The 17,530-nt window shown below is 37.6% G+C and overlaps 1 protein-coding gene across 1 annotated transcript; it reads right to left on the bottom strand.

The window, feature by feature from the left end:
* Positions 1 to 7,507: 7,507 nt before the first annotated feature.
* On the bottom strand, positions 7,508 to 8,755 carry LOC132181920 (uncharacterized). Its single transcript, XM_059595144.1, has one exon. It carries the CDS (start codon positions 8,753 to 8,755, stop codon positions 7,508 to 7,510), a length of 1,248 nt encoding a protein of 415 aa, XP_059451127.1.
* Positions 8,756 to 17,530: the final 8,775 nt, after the last annotated feature.

The following is a 17,530-nucleotide window of genomic DNA, read 5'->3' as shown; positions in this document are numbered from 1 at the left end:
GATCAAATAGGCAGCGGTTAAGATAGCGTCTCCCCAAAAACGTGTGGGCAAGTGGGCTTGAAAGAGTAAGGCTTGAGACATATTGAGAAGGTGACAAAGCTTGCGTTCAACAACACCATTTTTTTGTGGAGTAGAGACACAACTAGTTTGATGGATGATGCCTTTGGCAGAATAAAATGATGGAATAGTGAATTCAGAACCATTGTCACTATGAATTATCTTGATGGTGATCGAGAATTGATTTTCGACAAGATTAATGTAAGATTACAGAAGAGAGCGGGCCTCAAATTTATGTTGCATCAAATAGACCCATGTACATTGGGTGTAGTCATCAACAATAGTCAGAAAATAATGTGCCCCATTAATGGAAGGAGTACGGTAACTACCCCAAATATCAACGTGTATTAATGCAAAATGTGTGATAGAAGAAATTTGACTAGTTGGAAATGGAATACGAGTTTGTTTTGTTAAAGGACAAACAAGACATTGTTCTAAATTTGAACTACAAATTTCAGATACATTATTAGAAAGAAAAGACAAAACTTTATTGGAAAGGTGACCTAATCGGCGATGCCAAAGCTCTGGGGTTGACTTTGCCACCTGACACCTTGTGGGTCTCGTGTTGGTGAAGTAATACAGACCATCCCGCTCAGTGCCCAAACCAATCATCTTCGTCGAGCGAAGGTCCTGGATGAGACAAAAAGCAGAAGAAAAAATAATGAGACAATGCAATGTGCGACATAGTGTACGCACAGAAATGAGGTTAAAATGAAAAGTAGGAACACAAAGGACATTATGAAGAATAAGTGATGAAGAAAAAGTCACAGATCCAATGTGTGTTATGGAGGCATATAAGCCATTAGGTAATTGGACAGTACGACCATGAACAGGATAGGATTGGGTCAAGGCAGTGGGAGAAGAGACCATATGATCAGTAGCACCACTATCAAGAATCCATAATGAGTCATCATATAAGACAGAAGATGTATCTGAGAGAGATTGCTTGGTACTACCTGCTTGGTGGGCCATGGACTGCTGTGGAGTAACGTTATTCAAAATTGCAAGTAGTTGTTGGCATTGATCAGGTGTAAAAGGGAGACTGCTGGTAGTGGAAACCTGATGAGCACGGGGCTTAGGATTGGAGCTTAAGCCAGAGTCAATCTTGCGACGAGTAGGAGGAAATCCGTGAAGTTGGTAGCACCGCTCAATAGTATGACCATCACGACCGCAATAAGTGCATTTTGGTCTTTCCTTCTTCTGAAAGCCAGATCGATTGTCCTTCCGTGGTGGTAGAGTAGCTTTTGTAGCTAAGGCAATGCCTTCAATGGTGGGTGGGGTGGTAATGTTGCGTTGGTGTTCTTCTTGAAGAACCAAGGCATATGCACGATTGACGGAAGGCAATGGTTCTATTAAGAGAATATGTCCCCGAACAGTTGCATATGACTCATTGAGACCCATGAGGAACTTTATGGTACGCTGACATTGTTGAAGTTGGAGACACTCTTTTAGTACGCCACAGGTGCAAGGGGCGTTGGGTTGAATTGCGGATAGTTCATCCCATAACTCTTTTATTTTTGTGAAGTATGTGGCGATAGGCATGGTGCCTTGAACGAAGGTGCTGATATCTTGCTCTAGTTGAAACATACGAGGACCATTCACTTGAGAAAATCACTCTTTAAGGTCCAACCAGATGTCCCTCGCAAGGTTACAATAAATAACACTGGTGCAAATGTCATTTGAAATAGAATTTAATAACCAAGATTTTACCATATTGTTGCAATGGCTCCATTGCGGAAAATCTTTGGAGGAGGTTGCTGGTAGAGAGATGGTCCCGTCAATAAATCTGAGTTTGTTCTTGGCGCTGAGAGCCATAGTGATTGCTCGGCTCCATGTTTGATAATTTTCTTCATTGAGGGATTGAGAGGCCAATACCACACCCGGATGGTCGGAATGGTGGAGGTATAGATGATGATTGGGATCTTGGGAAGGAGGTACGGAGGTTGTGGGAGTGATGGTGTCCGACATTTTTTTTTTTTTGACACTAAACTACTTTTTGCATAGGGTGATGTGTAACCAGCCTAAACTACATGTAGTATAACAGGGAGGCAGATTGGGTTGTGGGCTTCTGTGGATAAAATGGGCTTGGGCAAAAAAAATTAAAAAATAAGTGAACTACTAGTCTGGTGTGTGGGTTTAGTGAAAAAAAATAATGGTTTAATGGGCTTCACTTGGGCTAGGGGTCCAATCAAAAAAAATAAGGGAAATATAAAACTAAAAAAAAAGAAAGGAAATGGATAAGGAACGACTTTACCTAAAAGCAAAAAAAAGTCTTTTTCTTTGTGCAATTACAGACTGCTCACAAATCAGAGGACGTGGGTATGCGAGGACCTGCTGCCGCAACACCAATAATTCACGGATTGAGTGTTGGTTGGAGCGGGGAGGGCCTCTGAGCAAGGATTGAAGCAGAAAAAATCCTTGGGGTGTGGATTGGCAGCCTCTAACCAACGAGGACCACTGGGTCGCTAGCTTGACGATGCAAATAGTGGCCTCTGACCAATGAGGACCACTGTGACGGGTGGACGACAACTTCTGACCGGCGAAAAACGGGTGAGACCAACACCCAAAGTAATCGGGCAAGATATTGCTGAGACACTGCAAAAGAAACGAAGTGTAGCAGGTATGAAAGAAAAAGACTCTGTTTTTCAATTGTAGAAACAGAGTTTTTTCATTCTCTCAGAATCTATGCTACGCTCTGATACCATGATAAAAACTAAAATGAGAAGGAACTTTGTATGTATTACTTGATGATAATCGATTTACATGATGGGTATTTATACATAAAAAATGATCAACATAGCCGTTACAAAATTCATGTTAAGATCTTCTATACATGGAAATTATTTATGTAGAAGGAATGTTAACGTTGCTGGCTGGAGATTTGCCTTTCTCAATTGTTTTAGGACCGTTGGATAGATTTATTTCCTCAGCACTCCCCCTCAAGTTGGAGTGGATATTCATGACACCTAACTTGCCAAGTAGGTAATGGAATTGTGTTGAACCTAGCGCCTTAGGAAATAGATCAGCGGGTTGTTGAGTGGTAGGTATGTGAAAAGTTTGAATTATGCCATCTTGCAACTTTTCTCGAATGAGGTGGCAATCAATCTCTATATGCTTTGTTCTCTCATGATAGACAAGATTCAAGGCGATGTGAATGGCCTCCTTGTTGTCACAATACAATTTTGCTGGTTGTGAATGTGAGATATGGAGGTCTGCCAACAGTTGTTTCAACCAAGTAATTTCACAGCAGGTTGAGGCTATAGCTCTGTATTCTGCTTCAGCTGAAGAACGGGATATTGTTGTTTGCTTTTTCGTCTTCCAAGATATTGGTGAGCTTCCAAGGAATATACAATATCCAGTGACTGATCATCAAGTGTCTCTGCATCGTGCCCAATCTGCATCACAAAATGCGTGTAATTGAATATTGCTTGTGGCTGATAGGAGAATTCCTTGTCCTGGAGACCGCTTGATGTAGCGTAACACTCTGTGTGCTGCATCTAAATGGGATGTGCGTGGTTTGTCCATAAACTGACTCAACACCTGCACCGCATAGGCCAAATAAGGTCTCGTAATGGTTAAATAAATCAACTTACCAACTAGTCGACGATATGATGAAGGATCAGCAATGAGGTCTCCATCATGTTTACTGAGTGCTAAATTTTGCTCCATGGGAAATTTGCTAGGCTTGGCACCAAGAAAGCCGGTATCTTCTAGTATTTCAAGAGCATACTTTCTTTGTGATAGAAATATGCCTTTCTTTGAGCGAGCTACTTCAATACTCAGAAGATACTTTAGGTTGCCCAAATCTTTGAGTTTGAAATGGTCACCCAAATGTTTCTTAAGTTTCTGAATCTGCTCCAAGTTGTTGCCTACCAATATAATATTGTCTACATATACAAGAATGGCTGTGAAGTTACCTTTGTGGGATCGGACGAATAGTAAGTAGTCTGCCTTGGATTGTTTATATCCTGCACTAATGAGAGTAGAAGAAAGTTTTGCATACCATTGTCTCGAACCTTGTTTAAGCCCATATAGGGATTTGTTGAGTTTGCAAACTCTAGTCTCTCCCTTTCGTCCGAAACCAGGAGGAAGGTGCATGTAGACTTCTTCGTCAAGGTCACCATGAAGGAAGGCATTGTTGACGTCAAGTTGATGCAAGTGCCAACCGCAGGAGGCAGCAAGGGCAAGGAAAGAGCGGACAGTGACTATCTTAGCAACAGGAGCAAAGGTCTCTGTATAATCAATGTCAGGTTGTTGCTTGTAACCTTTGGCCACTAAGCGAGCTTTATATCGTTCCACAGAACCATCTGGGTGATATTTTATTTTGTAAACCCATTTGCAGCCAATAGGTTTCTTTTCGAGCGGAAGAGGGGTCAGAGTCCATGTCTGAGTCGACTCTAGAGCATCCAGCTCAGCACGCATTGCATCTCGCCACTTGGAATTCTGCATGGCCTGCAAAAAAGACTTTGGCTCTTGTGCAAGAGAAATAGCAGTACTAAAGGCACGATGGTGGTTAGAGAGACAAGCATAAGATAAAAATGCGTCAAAAGAGTAAGGGGTACCTGAAGAACGCACCAACGATGACTCAGATGATTGAGTGGTACGAGATGGTAAAGCCTGTGCAAGATGAGAATCACGCAAGTATGCAGGTGGCTGGGTCGACCGAGTAGATTGCCGAGTGACTGGAGGTGGGGAAGAGGTAGTCTGAGGGGCAGAAGGGGCATCCGAAGCTTCAACGACAAGTGACAAGGGGGTAAAGGCATCATGAGGGAGGTCAAAAGGAATAGGTAAGACCTGCGAAGATTGTTTAGGGGTGGTTTGGGCAAAGGGTAAATGATCTTCATAAAAAAGTACATCACGAGAGATGAAGGTTTTGTGGTGATCAGGTGTAAAAAGGTTGTGTTTGTCAAAAGGTTTAGGTTCCCTTATGAATCTAAGGGTATAAGTTCCTTGACGAATCTAATCTATTACTAGTGGGTTTGCATCAGTTTGTTTGGCCGGTTTTGGTTACATTTCAGTGGGTAGCCCCTGTCGTAATAGGTGAGTGGTGTGGCTAAAACAGATGTGGGTTTAGAGCTATATATGTGAGGCATATTGGAGTTTGGGGAACAATGTGTTTTCTTTGTCTTCGTTTTTATCAAATAAACGGTACAATTTGGGTAGAGTTGGAAGGAAATGATTGGTCTTGATTCCCATAGCTCATTTTTAAGGGAGAATTTATCATTTCACAAGGCCCATATTTGTTTTCCTTGCTAACTTCATTCTACTATTTTGTTACTTTCAAACATGGCTATATTACAGTATGCTAGCCTCGGCTAAATGAAATAATCTAGAAGAATGCTTGGTTGGCTCAAATATTGTGGAGGATTAGAAAAATGGGGCATTTTCCTTGTTATAATTTGAGGTTGCAAACTATAGGTTACATATTACTTGCTTTGTGGCAGACACTACAAGCATTTTTATATTTCCTTTTTCAAGAAATTATATTTATTTCTCTTGAACATGTATCGGATTTGCAAATATACTTCCTTTCTCAGATTTTAAATAGTGACAAATGATTCCTCCAAACTACGCAATACTTTCATATTATTTTATTTGTTAGCATTTTTTGTTAAATTGAATGAAAAATTTCCCATGTGAATAATTTTAACTTAAAGAGACTATTATACCCAAGATAAGATATGTGAAAGAAAAATAAAAATAAAAATAAAAATAAAAGAAAAATTAATTCACCACTGCCTGACCGTGGAGGAGGCCATGGCATTGGGTTTCCATGGCCAAAGATCCACGACCTCCCCTAGCCATAGAGACTGTAACACCCCGGTCCCATATTGGGAAGATGAGAAAAAGCTCACATAGAGTGGGTAGTTTATAAAGATAGTCATGGGTACTAAGTCCTACATTGCCTAGTTACTAGGTGAAAGTAGACTTTATAATAAATTTTAGGAAGCTCCAAATTGACTAGTCCTTTTGGGGTAATAGCGCAGATGTGGCTAGCATTTTTTCCTAAGTCGTTACAAATGGCATCAGAGCCACCTAGTAACGCCAGGTCATGTGGTACTAGAGCATTGCATGACGTGGCCTTGACGAGAAAGTCAGGAACTTAAGAGGGGGAGTTTGTAACACCTTGGTCCCATATTGGGAAGATGAGAAGAAGCCCACATAGAGTGAGTGGTTTATAAAGATAGTCATGGGTGCTAAGTCTCACATTGCCTAGTTACTAGGTGAAATTGGACTTTATAATGAATTCTAGGAAGCTCTAAATTGACTAGTTTTTTTTGGGTAATAGCATAGGTGTGACTAGCGCTTTTTCCTAAGTCGTTACAAGTGGTATCAGAGCCACCTAGCAACGCCAGGTCATGTGGTACTGGAGCACTGCATGATGTGGCCTTGACGAGGACGTCAGGAATTTAAGAGGAAGAGTTTGTAACACCCCGGTCCCATATTAGGAAGATGAGAAGAAGCCCACATAAAGTGGATGGTTTATAAAGATAGTTATGGGTGCTAAGCCTCCAAAAGTTTGATCACTTCCTTGTGCTCTCTTAAAACATCCAATAACTTTCCTTCCTGAGCATCAACCAGGTCGAAAGCGATGATCACATGCAAAATGTCAGTAGGGCCCAGAAAATTATACTTCAGGGTGTCAGGTAAAGGCTTTACATCCAACTTGAAAGGCTCAACTGCTAACGAAGATGGGTTGGGGAATGATCTCAGTTGTTTCCCCATTTTCCGGTTGCATCTTAGGAATGGAATCCAATACAGCATTAGTTTGCTCAAATAATTTGTCAAAGTCCAGATTACATCCAAATTGAGCAAATCACTCTATCACAAGGTCCTCAATCCTAGGCTCACTAACAGTCTCAACTAGCTTAAGTAACCTATCAAGGTCTAGATCACCTCCAGATTGAGCAAAAAACTCTACCACAGGATCCTCAATACATGGCTCACTAAAATTACCATCTTGCTCAAGTAACCTATCGAGGTCTAGATCATCTCTAGATTGAGCAAAACACTCTACCTCACGGTTCTCAATACTTGGCTCATACAAAGTACCAACCTGCTCAAGTAACCTGTCAAGGTCCAAATCATCTCCAAATTGAGTAAAATACTCTTCCACAGGGTCCTCAATGCTTAACTCACTGACAGTCTCATTAGTTATTTCTTCAATTAGAAACACATTTCTAACCTCATCATCTTCAAGTGGCTGCTTGCTGATGTCAAAGATGATCGGCTCCAGTGTCATGTTCCCAAAAGAAATCTTCATTACCCCAATCCTATAGTTGATTAGGGCGTTAGCCGTAGCTAAGAAGGGTCACCTTAAAATTTCCGGTATTTGAATCCCAACATTTTGCACTGGTTTCGTGTCTAGGACTATAAAGTCGATAGGGAAGTAGAATTTGTCGACCTTAATCAACACATCTTCAACAATCCCTCTTGGGATTTTTACTGATCAGTCTGCCAACTGCAGTTTCACTGATGTGGGTTTCAATTCCCCTAAACCCAACTGCAGATATACCGAATAAGGCAGAAAATTTACACTAGCTCCCAAATCCAAAAGGGCTTTCTCCATGCGGTTGTCCCCAATCATGCAAGAAATGGTAGGACTTTCAGGATCCTTATTCTTAATGGGAGCTCTACATTGCAGAATTGAGCTTACCTGCTCTGTCAAAAACACCTTCTTCGAGACATTTGTCCTCCTCTTGACAGTGATCAAGTCCTTCAAGAACTTGGCATATGATGACACTTGTTGGATGGCATCCAAAAACGGAATATTAATTTGGACTTGCTTGAACACCTCCAAAATGTCCTCAAATTTCCCTCCTTTCTTAGGCGCTTGCAATCTTTCAGGGTAAAGCGCTTTAGGAATAAACTTCCTTGGGGGATCCTCAACAATGGGTGTGACTCTTGAAGGCTCAACATCTCTTCCCTCACTGTTGGGACTTTCTTGCCCTTCCGACACAACAGGGTTCACTTCTTGTTGAACCACTTTATTGTCCACTTGTCTCCCTGACCTAAGTGTGACAATTGCTTGCACATGTTCCTGCCCATGCGCAGGATTTGAAGAGTTTCCAACCATAAATTGTCCCTTAGGGTTGAGCACGGGCTGACTTGGGAACTTTCCCTTCTCTCTTTCACCCAAGTGATTTGCTATTTGTCCGATTTGACTCTTCATCTTAGCAATTGCTTGGGTGTTTACCATGCTAGCATTCCTTACTTCACTTATGGATTGACCGGTGAGCTTCATGAATTCCTTGAGAGTATCTTCCAGAGATGACTGTGAAGAGGATGCTGACACTTGATTGGGAGCTTGGAATGCCGAAGGTGGCGTTGGATGAGCCGAGCGACTATGATTCGGAACCAGTGGAAGAAATCCTTGAGGGTATTGATTTTGAGCATGAAGAGGAGCTCTTTCCTGATTCATCAATTGGTTTTGCTTCCATGAGAAATTGGGGTGGTTCCTCCACCCCAGATTATAGGTTTCCAAATATGGTCCACTTGATTGCTTCCTATAATCATTGAAAGCGTTCACTTGTTCCATCGTGCACTCGACAAAAGCCGGTAAAGACGGATAGTTCTGTGCTAAGTGCAAATGACTAGCACAGATGGAACAACTATCAACATTGAATGCATTGGCTGCATTAATGGACTGGCTCACTGTGAGTGCGTCGAACTTTCTGGTGAGAGCATCTATCTTCATCCTTAAATCCGTGTCTTCTTTCACTTCATAGATGCCTCCTTTCTTGGGGATACGGGCAGATTTGTCCCGACAACTTGAAAAATCCCATTGCTACGAATTGTCGGACAACTTATCCCAAGATTTGTAGGCTTCATCTCCCATCAAACTTAAAAACGCTCCCCATTCATAGACTCGATCATACTACAGTTGGATTGAGTCAATCCTTGGTAGAAGAACTGAACGAGCCTCCATCTCTCATATCCATGTGGATGGCATTTTATCAGTAACTCCTTGAACTGCTCCCAATTCTTGGAAAATTTCTCATCTTCCTCCTAAGTGAAAGAACTAATTTCCTTTTAGCACTCATTGACTCTGAACATCGGGAAAAACTTATTGTAGAACTTGCTCAACAATATTTCTCACGACGTGATGGATCCGGGCATGTTAGAATCTAACCATGCCTTGGCTCTATCGTGAAGAGAGAAGGGGAACAGTCTCAGATGAATAGACTCCTCAGAAAAATTTTGAAATTTGAACATGGCACACATGTCCTTGAACTTCTTCACATGACTGTAAGAGTTTTCCGTCTCTAAACCATAGAATGAAGGTAAGAGTTGGATGACCTGAGATTTAAGGTCTAAATGTGTAGCATTGGTTGAAGGTAACACTATGCACGAAGGAGAGTTTGTTGCAACAGGTGCGAACAAATCCCTAAGAGATCTAGTATGGTCCACATTTTCAGGTATATTACTAGGTTGGTTTTCTATCTCAACAGTCTCTAACTCAACAGGGGTTCTAAGATTTCTCCTAGCAGTTCTTTTTATTCCGGCATCTAAGGGTGTAATCTCTAGGTTCAAAGATCTCCGACCAAGCATGCACCACACAAGAAGCACTAAAAGAAACTAACTAACAAACACAAAATAATAAAAAAAAATAAAAGAAGTAAAACAGAAAATAAATGCAAAAACAGAAAATAAAATACTAACAAAAAGGACAAAATAAATCTGGCAAACATTTTTTTTTTTTTCGCAACTATTGAATGTTATCGACGCTGGGTGCTGGGTGCGTCCGGATGGGACTACGACAGAAAGTTGCTAATGCAGTTTGCTAGGCAAGGGCGTCCGGACAACTTCTGGGTGCATCCAGACGGTGCTGCAGCAGATTGTTACACAGAACTGTAAAACAGGCAAAAACGACCAAAATTTTCTTCTTTTCTTTTTTGTTTTTTTGTTTTTAATTAGATAGTCAAACTGCAGCAAATAAAATAAAATAAAATTGAAAAAACAAAATAAAACAAAATTTCTAACTAAACTAGTAGAAAAATAAAATCAATCTAGACAAAAATAAAATTATTTTCACAAATCAAACAATTCCCCGGCAACGGCGCCAAAAACTTGTTTTGAGTTTTAAAAGTACTCGCAAGTGCACGAGTCGTTTGCAATATAGATTATGCAAGTGCGAGGTCGAATCCGCAAGGACTTGTGTCGTGAAAGTTAATTTCTATCTAAACCAATTATATTTCAACATAGTTCCAATTTTTGTGTGATTTTTTCTTGCAAAAACATAAACTAAATGAAAACTGATATTAAATCAAATGATAAAAGCACTAAGATTTTCAGTATTCACCTCACCAAATCAAAGTAATACATTCTCATATTTTGTTTATACAACTGACAAACAAATAAATCTTATGCATTGCTCTATGTTTCATAAAAAGACATATTGAAACTAATGAATTCAACCATTAAACAAATCACAAAGAATACCAATTGAAGTCAAAATCATCCAATGTATCCGTTTGATTTACGAATCACAATGGATATCCAATTTCAATCAAATGGTTCGATGTATTTGTCGGATGAAACACCTCGAATATCTAATTTTTCACAAATAATAATCACAACATTCAATTAAAAGAGGTTAATCAAATAGCTGAATTAGAATAAAACAACACTTTGATTAAAAGTCGGAATTGTATGAATGCAATAACGAGAATGTAATTGCTAATCAATGGCGAGGCTTCATCTTCAACGTTAGTTGAAGGCTTTAGCCTCTCATGACTACAAACATCATATAATTGACAAATAAATTCATTAAAACTAAAAACTTACAAAGGAAATCGAGTTCAGAGCTCAAAAAGTCAAAAAAAATGTCAAAATTACACTGAACGGTGCCCCTTGGTGCGTTTCCCTAGAAAAAATATTATTTATAACCCTAATTTAAGGTTTGGGCGCTACTGGAAATCGCAGCTGACTCGGCCATCCGGACGGGCTAAAAGGCCCGTCTTGACTGGCTGCTAAGCCCGTGTGCGCTCGAGCGCACGTCCGTCCGGGCGGTTCTTGCTGCCTTGGTGGTCTTCTTCCCAAAAACTTGTATTTTTCGCATTAATTCTATGCTTTTCTCTTAGCAACCTTCAAAACCCTAAAAATACAAAACATGAGATTATAGCATGGCGAACGGATTAACAAATGTAAATTAAGGGGCCCAAATATGCAGTATTTGACACTCATCATAAACCATTAAACCATTCTCCCCTTTTTTGTCACAATGGACAAAGGGGAGTTTAAACCATAGAAGTTTGCCCCATAAGCAGCTCTATCTTGGGAAAAAGTGTGTCAAAAAGCTCAAAAGTTGTAAGGTATGGCAATGCTTCAGGAAGAAGCAGGTCTGTGGTTTTTAAAGCAAAATTTTCACTTTAGGTGAATCTACATTAAAAGACAAATGACAGAAGACCTCAGGTTGCAAAGGATTTTTGTCAAAAAGATCCCATTGATTTTGGATCTTGTCTCTCGTCATAAATTCGACCGACACCTTTTTGACTTTCGAACTACTTTGGTGCTTGTTTTTCAAATTTACTATTCAATCAAGAACTTGAAATCCATGCGTAGGCGGCCAAATGGGTGTGCTTTAGTTTTGGAATATTTTCATCTTTGGTTGTAGTTTGAAGTTTTCATGATGATTGTTGAGTAATGGATCGGTCACTTTAAGCCAAATAAACCTCTAGGCCCAATCCAGTATGCAAGCCGAATTGGGACAGGCCCAGGCCGAGACATAGTCGGCCCAGTTCGAAGAAAGGCTAGCCTACTAAGAACATAACAATCTTTTACCGAGGGTACAATAGTCTTTAGGACAGTGAAGAGAACCCACGTTCACCAATGATTGTGGGATTCTCCCAGTGCCCAAGCAAGGCTTCCACGATTCACCAGAACGTGGCTCAACTGTCAACACCGAACCAAGACACATGCACCCGACGATAACTCGGGCGCACACGTTCAACTAAAACGAGGCCAAGCCGCCCATTAACACACTCCACAATCTCAAGATCGTAGAGTGACCCATGGCCCACAACCACTTCCCCAACATTGCGTACGTGGATCTTAGGGAACGTGGGGCCGAGAATTCCGAGGCGACAACTGCTACCTGATGTCTATCAAAGGGAAGCTCCAATTCATAATTTGGTAATCACAATTCTCTCTTAAGCTCTCATTGCACTTATACTCTCTCAAAACAAGCACTGACTTAGGCATCAGAGCTATCTCCACCGGCATACCCCGACAGCTCTTATCTAATTTTTCTTCTTTTGCATAGCGACAACTCCTCGAATTTCATGCCACATCACTACTCGGAATACTGTCATCAACAATGATGTTCTTAAAAAATAAAAAATAAAAAATTTCATGGTGATTAACTTCTCATTCCTCATATGCACACCCACGATACCCACTGTGAAAGAAATGCAAATCGACGCATCCACGGTATGGATTTTTGTTTTATAAGTTTGCTTTGGTTGTGGAATATCTTCATGTTTGGTTGTAGTTTGAATGGTGATGAACTTCTCATTCCTCACACGCACACCCACGGTGAAAGAAAGACAAATAAAAAAACAGAGACGTAAGAGAGAGAGATGAGACCGACGGTATGGATATTTGTTTTGTTAGTTTTCTTTTGTTTTGGGCTTTGGTAAAAGATTGTGCTTTAGATTTTTTTTTTTTTTTTTTTTTTGGTTTCCGTGAATTTTATGCAGATTTCTCAAGAAAACCATAGAAGATTTCTCACTGGCATAGGATTTACGTTGTCGTAGGACCCAGAAGAAAAGCATGGTGACTGATTCTTTCTGAGAACTCCATGTTTTATGAATGTTTGCTGTGAAATATGTGCAAGCATCTCATACTTTTTTAAAAAAATTATGGTTGCTTCACGCATGAATTTTTTTTACTCAAATGAGCAAAATCAAGATTTCAAGAGGCAATGTTTTTTTTTTAAAAAAAAAACAAAATTTTAAAATTTTTTTAAAACGAATTGTTTTGTTTTAAAAAATAAAAAATAAAAGAAATTTTTAGCATGTATAACAGTAAATGAGTAGTTTACTCAAGGAACAAATCCAGATTTCAATGTAACCTTTTGACTATTTTTTATCTCCCCACCTCCCACGCACACACGCCCCACCTCTCTTCTTTTCTTTATTTATTTTTTATTTGTTTCTCTTTCTTTCTTTTTCCTCCACCCCACTGGCCCCCTCCCACTTTGTTATTTTTTTCCTTCTATATAAAAAGAATAAGGGGAAACTTCACTAAGGACCCTCAAACTTTTACCCGTTTTGAAATACTCTCCATGAACTTCAAAATCTCTCAATTTAGTCCCCTAAACTTTTAATTGCTTTCAATTTGGACCCCTCCGTCAGATTTTAAATGTCACATGACGTTTATACCCCTGACTTTTGTATAAAATTCCAACTTCTAAAACGTTTTTTTTTTAATTTAAAAAAAAAAACAAAAATTAGGGATATTTTGGTCTTTTTTTGAATTTTTAACGGCTAAAATTAACGGAATGGTTCAAATTGAGAGCAATTGAAAGTTCAAGGGACTAAATTGAGAGATTTTGAAGTTCAGAGGGGTATTTCAAAACGGGTGAAAGTTTGAGGGTTCTTAGTAAAGTTTCCCCAAAGAATAAAGTGTGGAGTGGGCGGGTGGGATTGTGATGTCCTCCCATTACTCAAAATTAAAAATTCTCATGTTACGAAATTGTATTTCTTCATTTTGAAATTCATGGTTTATAAAATTTCAGTTGCTTTAATATAATTAAGGTACTGAATTTTGATTTTAAGCTGGCTTTTGTTTTACCGAAGTTTAAATGATTTTATATACCATTAAATTTAAAATGAAACGATTTTGTAACATGAAATTTTCCAATTTTAAGTAATTGGAGGAGATTTCAATCTGAGTAGGAGTAGGAGTAGGAGTGAGACTGGGAATGGGTGTGGAAAAAAAAGAAGAAAATGGAGTGGGTGGAGGTGTGGGACAAAGGTGTGCGTGTACGTGGGGAGGTGGAATCTTGCTACAGTGGAGGTCAAGAGTAGAGATTTTCGGCAGCCTGGGGTCATCCCAGCGTCTGCCAAAGTTTGACGAGGCTAAGATTTTTTTTTGTTTTTTTTTTTTTTTAATTGAAGAAAGTAGATATTAAAGGGAAATCCAAATTTGAGGTATTAACACCAAATTTAGGATGATCGAATTCCTTTTGGGTGATACAATCCTTAAAGGGTTAATTTTCCACCCCTAGATTTTAGTTTGAAATCCAAAAACAAATTTTGAGGCATTAAAAATTAAAAATTTACTCATAAAAATTTAACTAACAATTTTTTTTTTTTTTTTTTTAATATATGTTTGACAGCCACATAGCAGGACTCGGAGGTCAAAGATGAGACAAAGGGGAAGAGACAAAAAGAAGGGGGAAAAAATGGGACACTTGGTAGCATTCTATGGAGACACTTAGGCAGAACTTCATGGATGCTTCCTTTAACAAAAAAAGAAAAAAAAAGAAAAAATTAATTCTAAAAAAAACTAACAGTCAATTAACTTTTTTTTTTTTTTTTTTAGTTTTTAAAAGATTAGGGATATTATACAAATATAAAAAAGGTGGGATATTTTTGACACACTTTAGTAGTTTGATGGGTTACTTTAGTATCTTTTGAATATTTTGAGGCTCTATTGCAAAGGCTGTTAATTTGGAGGCTTTTTTTGTTTATATTTTTTCTAAAAATAAAAAATAAAAAGAAAGAAAAAGAGTGGATAGTGGGAGACAAAGAAATAAATAAAATAATATAAAACAAAGTGAGTGGTGGAGAAGGAGAAAATTAAAAAAAATATAATAAAAAAAGGGAGAAAGAAGAAAAAGGAGAAAAAGAATGGAAAAAGAAATGAAGGAGATGCGGATGGCCTGGGTGGGTGAGGTTGTAGGTAGCGGAAGAAAAGAGGGGAGGAAAAAAAAAAAAAACAAAAACAAAAACAAAAACAAAAAACTCCTTATATAAACGGAGAATAAGGAAAGAATAAGTTCCTTATATATTACAATTAATGACGAGCGGATGCTTCCTGGACGCTGCTCCAAGAGCCCCCCTTTTTTTTTTTTTTTTTTTTTTTTCTCTAGTTTTTCCTTCTTCTTTTTTTAGGGGTAAATTCATTACTACGCGATTTAAAAAGGTTTTTCAAACTTTAAAATTTTTTAGTTTGGACATTTGAACTTTCAATTGCAATCAATTGAAACCCCTTCGTCAGATTTAGCTGTTAACTTCTCTGATTTATCCCTAAAATGACCAAAATATTTCTGATTTTTTTTTTAACTTTTTTTTTTTAATTTTTTTTTTTAATTTGGAATTAAGGGTAAATTTAGATTTTTTTTTTAAAAAAAAGAAGTAAGGGGTATAAACGTTATTGTCGCACTTTTAATATTTAAAATCTAACAGTGGTCCAAATTGAGAGATTTTAAAATTTTGAAGTTTCTTAAATTTCTTAGTAATTAAGGGGTTTAAAGTGAAATTACTTTCTTTTTTTTTTTATTATTTTTTGGAGAAACTTCACTTCGACCCCTTAAACTTTCACTTGATTTTACAAATCCCTGAACTTCCAAATCTCTCATTTTGAATCCCTCAACTTTCAATTACTCTCAATGTGGACCCCTCCATCAGATTTTAAACGTTACACCCCTGACTTTTATATAAAATTCTAACTTTCAAAACGTTTTTTTATTTTTAAAAGAATGAAAATCAATGTTATTTTGGTCTTCTTTTTTTTTTGTATTTTTAACGGTTAAAATTAACGGAATGGTTCTAATTGAGAGTAATTGAAAGTTTAGGGGTCCAAAATGAGAGATTTGGAAGTTCATGAAGAATTTGTAAAATCGGATGAAAGTTCATGGAGCCAAAATAAAGTTTCCCTCTCTTTTCTTTTCCTTTTTTTTTCTTTTTTTTTTTTTTTTAATTTTTAATTTCTCTTTTCCTCTTCTTTTCACCTTAACTCACGCCAATTGCGTCCCCCACTTGCCCACTTCCCATTTCTTTTCTTTTTTTTATTCTATCTTTTCTCTCACTCACCTAATCTTTCATTTCTTTATTTTATTTTTCTACTTTTTATCTCATTTCCCACACGCATGACTTATCTCTTGAAGAAATTACATACCAAGACGAATAGAAGACATTGTATCTACTCTTGAAGAAAGTATATTTAGAAAGTCATTGAAAATGGAAGACTGAATTTTTAGAAGCTTTTGCCGTTTTGCGTAATGGAGGAAGAGGGAGATATGCGTGAGAACTGATAAGAGAGAGATGCGTTTTTTGAGGAAGAGAGATGAGATAATCAAAGGAATGTGGAAGAGAGGAATAATGAGTCACCAAGCCGGACCGGGCGGTTTTCTTGGTTTAATTTCTTCTTTTTTTAAAAAAAAAAAAAATAAAACAAATGCCATCTCAGCTCATAAGGACTTTAGAAGGACAACGGTAAGGACAACGGTATAGATGTTGTAGAATTTTTCTTTCTCTATTATAGGTGCTAGTGATTTTGAAAAATGTGGAGAATTATGGACTTTGTTTTGCCTTTAGTTCCCCCTTTTTCTTCGCTTAATTTCTTGGGAGAAATATAAAAAAGCCTCTCATATTAATCGTAGTTTGCAAAAGCATAATGCTCAAAAGGTAATAAAGTAACTTATCAAATTATCAAAATGTATCAAAAATATCACTTATTTTTTTATATTCCTATAATACTCATATTCTTTAAAAAAATAAAATAAAAAGAAAAAAAAAACAATGGGGAATAAATACAAAAAAACAAAGGTTCTTGAGATATTCTAATTTAGTCCCTAAATTCAAATTCAATTAAAAAATGTGACGTCAACGCCAATAAAAATGTCAACACGTGTCATTCTTAATACTAAAAAAAAAAGCCACCCCTTTCCTTTTTTCTTTTTTCCTTTTTTTTTTTTTTTTTAGTTTTTTATTTTACTAAATTTTTGGGGAAACTTTACTTTAAATCCTGAATTACCGTGTGTTTTGACAAGCCCTTCATCAAACTTCAAAACCTCTCAATTTGAACCCCTGAACTTTCAATTGTAATTAATTTGAATTCATCCGTTAGATTTAGCCGTTAACTTCTAACAGCAATACCAGTATTTAAAATTCATCCTACCAACTTACCATGAACAAAGTATAGTGTTCAGCTGTTCACACACTAAGATTCTATTATGAGGAAAATCCACATATCTCCCTCAAACTACAATCCAATTGATAATGTTCCATCAAACTTTCAAGTACAACAATGTTCCCTCCCAAACTACCAGAAATTGTAAATGTTCCCCGAAGACAAAATTATCCTTAATAAAATAAAATAAAATACTTAAATTTCTAGGATAAAACCTAAAACTAACAAAAATAAATAAATAAAAATAAAATCTAAGAGATGGCCAAATTTAAAATAAAAAAAAAAAAAAAAATCATTTTTATAAGAAAAAAAATTAAAAAAATTTGATTTT

The sequence above is a fragment of the Corylus avellana genome, chromosome ca5 (genome assembly GCF_901000735.1).
Source record: "Corylus avellana chromosome ca5, CavTom2PMs-1.0".
Taxonomy (NCBI): domain Eukaryota; kingdom Viridiplantae; phylum Streptophyta; class Magnoliopsida; order Fagales; family Betulaceae; genus Corylus; species Corylus avellana.
Note: the sequence above shows the minus strand (reverse complement) of the source record. Positions and strands in the feature narration are given on the sequence as shown.

Coding starts and splice junctions, on each gene's coding strand:
- LOC132181920 (XM_059595144.1), bottom strand. CDS start 8,755: ATGAAGATAGATGCTCTCACCAGAAAGTTCGACGCACTCACAGTGAGC.